The sequence below is a fragment of the Cynocephalus volans genome, chromosome 9, assembly GCF_027409185.1.
Source record: "Cynocephalus volans isolate mCynVol1 chromosome 9, mCynVol1.pri, whole genome shotgun sequence".
Taxonomy (NCBI): domain Eukaryota; kingdom Metazoa; phylum Chordata; class Mammalia; order Dermoptera; family Cynocephalidae; genus Cynocephalus; species Cynocephalus volans.
This window is the reverse complement of record NC_084468.1, coordinates 39,648,021-39,653,241: the sequence shown is the minus strand read 5'-3', so window position 1 is coordinate 39,653,241 and position 5,221 is coordinate 39,648,021. Positions and strand designations below refer to the sequence as shown.

General features: G+C 31.2%; 1 protein-coding gene across 5 annotated transcripts in view; it reads right to left on the bottom strand.

The window, feature by feature from the left end:
* The window catches only part of GUF1 (GTP binding elongation factor GUF1), a 35,744-nt gene that overhangs the window by 13,303 nt on the left and 17,220 nt on the right, over positions 1-5,221 (bottom strand). For 4 of the 5 annotated variants that reach the window (XM_063107566.1, XM_063107565.1, XM_063107562.1 and 1 more), the window contains 3 exons: positions 4,521-4,640; positions 2,887-2,923; positions 1,891-2,066 (listed from right to left, as the gene is read on the bottom strand). In XM_063107566.1, coding sequence (XP_062963636.1) covers positions 1,929-2,066; positions 2,887-2,923; positions 4,521-4,640 — 295 coding nt within the window. In that variant the 3' untranslated portion in view covers positions 1,891-1,928. Of the gene's footprint in view, positions 1-1,890; positions 2,067-2,886; positions 2,924-4,520; positions 4,641-5,221 lie in introns of those variants that run through there. The other variant, XM_063107563.1, reaches the window with a different exon arrangement.

Here is a 5,221-nt window from a genome sequence, read left to right as displayed (position 1 = left end):
CTATTCTTAATGCAAATAAAGCTTATAATAAATAAGTTATCTAAATTTTATTTCCAGAGGTGAAATTGAAGAATACATGCATTTAAGAGTCCAACAATTAATAGTACCTATGAGCCTGCATTTGCTTTTGGTTTGTTGACATCACACATTTAGGAGATTTAAGTTAAAAGACAATGTCTCTGCCTATAGTTTCAGTCTTGCTCCATGGGGAGTGGGGGGAAGAAAAATGCTCCCTTTCCTTTGCAATTATATTTTATAAGCCCATCTGGTAGATGTCTTACTTATATATCTGCTTAATCGTCTCTGTGATTGAAATGTATTAATACAGTTAAGCTCCTTAAAATATTCAATTAAATTATTTATGAATAATTAAATTAAAAATGAAATAAAGCTGTTAGGGGGAAATATGCTGCATTATTATAGTTCCAAATGATTTAATAACCTTAATAAATGGCTTTTAAATGACTGATCAATCAGTAGTATGTGATACTCATACCTCTGGTAATAAGAACTGTTTACTGCAAACTACCCTAACTACCTTAGAAGATTACATAATATCATAGTGAAAAAGCTAAAGGTATCTGTTTTGGTGCACGGTTCACCAGTTATTTCTGTGCTTTAAATGTCTAAAAGATCTTTCCATTACTTGAGTCCACGTACTCAAGCTTCTTAGCAAACTGCTCTCTGACCACTTTAGCTCCCTAAATCAGGAGCTAAGCTGCTGTTAAGCAAAGCACTTAGAAGCCTACTGAAGACCTGCAATAAGGAATGGTAATTAAGAGTTGGCCTTGAAGAAAGAAGCATTGTTTGAATCCCAGCTCTGTCAATAACTGTGACTCTGGGCAATAAATAAGTTTCAGCCTCTTCCCCAAAACTGTTATGTAGATTGAAAATGAAAAGCATGTAGAGCACAGGGGCTGCCACATTTTAAATTTAATACGTGGTGGCTATTTTAATACTCATATTATTGTTTAAACATTATAATGTTTGCTAAAATCTTAGTAATACAAAGTCCTCTGGGAAATACAACTCCAGATCACTAAAATCATCTGATTGGGAAAGTGGCCATGGAAGAGAAATTAAGCTTATGCTAAAAAATCTGGAAAATGCTGTTTTGGACTATTATCAGTACAAGCCGAACTATTATCTAAAGAATCATAAGTTAAATGAGGATAAAATTCTTCTGAACATAAAAAGCACAGATATTGAACAGTAGCCACAGTGCAAGTTATGTGCCAGGTACCAACTTGTAAATTTCCCTAGGCAATAATGGTAGAATAGAACATTTTGTCTTACAAATTATAATGAATTATTTTTCTAGTTTCAAATATACTGCCACTTTTCAAAATACTACTTGTCATGGAGTTTCATATTTCTTCCGTGTTCTATAAGAGCAAGAAGAGAAAGGGAAGGTATATAAGCTGATTAAGATATATCAGATACACTGATCCAGCTAACAAGTTTGACATTTAGGTGATTGGGAAAATCCTTTAACTTAAACTACATAGAATCTTAAATATGGGGCCTTTTAGTGTAAGAAAAAAATATGCATGAAAACAAGTTAAAATTCACAGAGTGCTTACTATGTGTCATGCATTCTTCTGAATATTTTTAATGTATTATCTCATTTAACCTCAACAATCCATAGAAGTAGTAGTAGTATAATCCCAATTTTACTAAAGAGGAGACAAAGGGAAGTAATTTGGCCAAGGTCACCTTACTACTGAGTAGCTCAGTGGTTGGAACTAGGCAATATGGCTTCAGAATCCAAGCTCTAATCTACCCACTTTTCCCTTTCAAAGGAAAGCCAGTAGGTTATTTAAACCTGAAAACCGTGAAAGTAACAAGTAACTTTTCACTGCTGTCAACATGAAAAAAAGATATATGCAGTTTTTAATTTATGAAAATTATTTTTGTTTTCCCACCAATTATTTGTCAGATTGTGTTTTCAGCACTTTTATAAAAGCATCTTTTGGAACTTCAACATTGCCAATTTTTCTCAATTTTTTTTTTCCTTCTGCTTGTCTCTTCAAAAGTTTCATTTTTCGGGTAATATCACCGCCATACTGAAAAATATTTTAAAAATTGAACAAAGAAAAGTAATCATACAATTAGAGGCATCAATACAATCATAACCACCTTACCAAATTATCTATGAAGAAGACATATGTAAAGTTACCTCTTGAATCTCCTTCCTAGCAGATCCTTATTTTATTAGTTTCTCAAAGAATAATAAAAGCTTTGGGGGGGGGGCAGGGGGTGGAAGGGATGGAGATGAAGATTTCCAAGGAAACCCAGTACTACAATATGCATAGTAAAGGATTATCAATCTCATTACTAATGAGACTTAGAATTTTCGATTACACAGCTACAGTCTATATGACACTCTTAATCACATGCATAAATGTACCCGAAACTATACTAAACATTTAGAAAAAGAATTGATCATTCAATTCTCACAATAAATGAGTTAAGAAAAACTTTTTAGTATTCAAGACAGCAAACTTTAGCAAAGCAATGTAGGAGAGGTAGACTTCAATTCCCATACGCTTCCCTCTGACAGACAATGCCATTGTCTTCAAAATCTTTCACGATATATTAGATTAACAAAACATGTTACCCAGATCATAGAAATAACTTAAAAAATTCTTCCTTAGATAGTACTGCATTTGAAGAAATTTTTATTTATCTTATTTATAGATGAAAAATAAGAAGGTGGTCAAAATAAAGTAATCATGGTCAAGATGAAATTTACCTATTTAGAAAGAAAACTTGGGGATGAAATTAAAGGGTGTAAACCAGCAATAGAAATCAATATATTTATAACCCCTTTGATTTTAAACCATAAAATAGATATAGGTAGAATAAATACAGCTAGATACGTACACATTTTGCCAAAACATTTTTCCTATAGGCTTTCACGCTGTAAAAGAGGAAATGGTGTTTCAGTACATAATTTTATTATAATATTTAAAAAGACTATTTCTAAAAACAATCTCCCCTTTACTAAGGATTTTAATGATAGTGTCTGTATCTATGCAAAGTTGCCATAAGCAAATAAATAGCTCAAATAAATGCTCTTGTATTTATTTTCATATACTTGGCATAAAAGAGCAAACAAATACAACATGACTATCAACATATATTTTATTAAGGAAAAAGTTAAGGCTTGTGGCAGTCCAGTTTGATTAGGCCAAATTTGAGCATGATATGACCTCAAGTACAAGAATTATATAAGGTTATTTCTGGTTCATCCTAAAAATACTGCTACCACTACTACTACAAAAAAATTAAAAATGGTTATCTCATTACTAACTCCACCAATGTGGGTGGTGTGGCTAGGAAGATCAGCTAGGAAGGTAAAGAATTTATTACTAGAATTAGGCTTCTAGAAAAATCAATCTCAAGGTAAACTAATCTTAATATATCCATTCAAGTAATTATAAACTAATAGATTTCTTTAATGTTTCTGAGAAATTCCCAGATCACTCTAATTTTTGAAAATAGCTGCATTTTTATGTAATCCTTAATACATAAAAATCGATATTATTTTCTTTAAGGTATTCTCTACCTCAACACACTTACCTTGAAATGATTATTTGCTAAGTGTTTTAAGTTGCACTTTCCAGATATTTCCTATTTATTGACTCCACTCTACCTAATCTCTGGGTATTCATGAAACACAAAATAACTAACTGAAGTAAAATGCTTTTAGTAAATCAATTTCTTTGCAAATAATAGTATAAAACATATCTCAAGTCTATATAAAAATGATGGTTTTATTTCACCACTACTGATAAATTAGGTTTGGGTTAAGCTAGAATTTAATAACAATTTCGAACTTTTCATAACTGAGGAGATATTTCTTATTTCCCAGATGTCTTAGAATTATTAGGGAAAGGAAATGAGAAATGATGCAAGATACTTCCTGCTGCTTTTGTTAGGAGTAGAGCAGCTTATTCAGTGTTCTGATTTATACATTGCATTTCATGGAAAAAACAAAACAAAACAGTAGTTTCCTAACAAATTAGCATATCTTCCATGTCTACTGTAACCTATGTGAGGTCTCTAATCTAGAATGCAAAGCCTAACATGATATTAGCATTCCTCTCTGACTTAACAACCTCCCTAGCTCTGGGGAAATGATATTAAATGTTTCAGGTAAAAAATCAAATTTTGTGTTTTGGGAAACAAAACCTTGTAGTTTTAGTTTCTATAAGTGTATCACCGAAAGGAATTAAAAATCCTTACACAGGAAATTCAGTAAAATGAGTGGAAATAAAAGCAATTCTTCAAACCAAAATATATTAACTGTAAACATCACCAATGGTGTTATATAAGTGTTTCAAAATAACAGTCATCAATTAAATCAGTGGAACTAAGAGTCAGATAGCTCCATTATACTATTTCTATAAGAATAAAGCCTAGGCTAATGGCAAGTTAAAAGTTTCAATATTCTTCTGTTTCTAGGTATATCATTTCTAAAACCAGCCCAGGAACAAAACTGAATTTCAACTCACGTTTCTCTTGCAATGATCTTGCTTCCAATAGCAGCTTGAATTGCTATCTCAAACAGTTGTCTAGGAAGAGAATCCTTCAGACGTTCACATATGGCTTTGCCAACAAAGTGTGCTTTGTCTCTGAGAAAGAAAAAATACAACTCTTTACATATCCTAAATAAGAATAAAGTATCTTTCTAGTTCATATGCATAATCAATGTAAAGGTGATTTCTCAAGTTCAAATGGAACTTATTTATCATAAACATCTCTTATTCTCTGAATCATGAATGACTTTTGATTTTTTTAAAAAATCGTATCAGCTATTGCAGAAAATTTGGAAATGCACATTAGAGAATAAAAATCATTCTTGATGCCCTTCCCTCACACACAGAAAATCACTGTTAACCTTTTAGAATGTTTATCTTAAACATATGAGGGCACTTTAAAAAGTTCATGGAAAAGCTGATTTAAAATATAATAGGAATCTTTCCATGAACTTTTTTGAAGTACACTCGTATATCCTTCTAATCATTTTTCTGCATACATATTTATATTTAATTTTTAGTTATATGATTATGTATATGATATATTCTACCTTCTTATTTAATAGATGTTTTTCTGTTATTAAATATTACTCCACAATATAGTTTTAATGCTTAAAAACTAATAACTGTATGGGTGCTCCATAATTTATTTTAGCCAACCTACCATTTCTTGAATA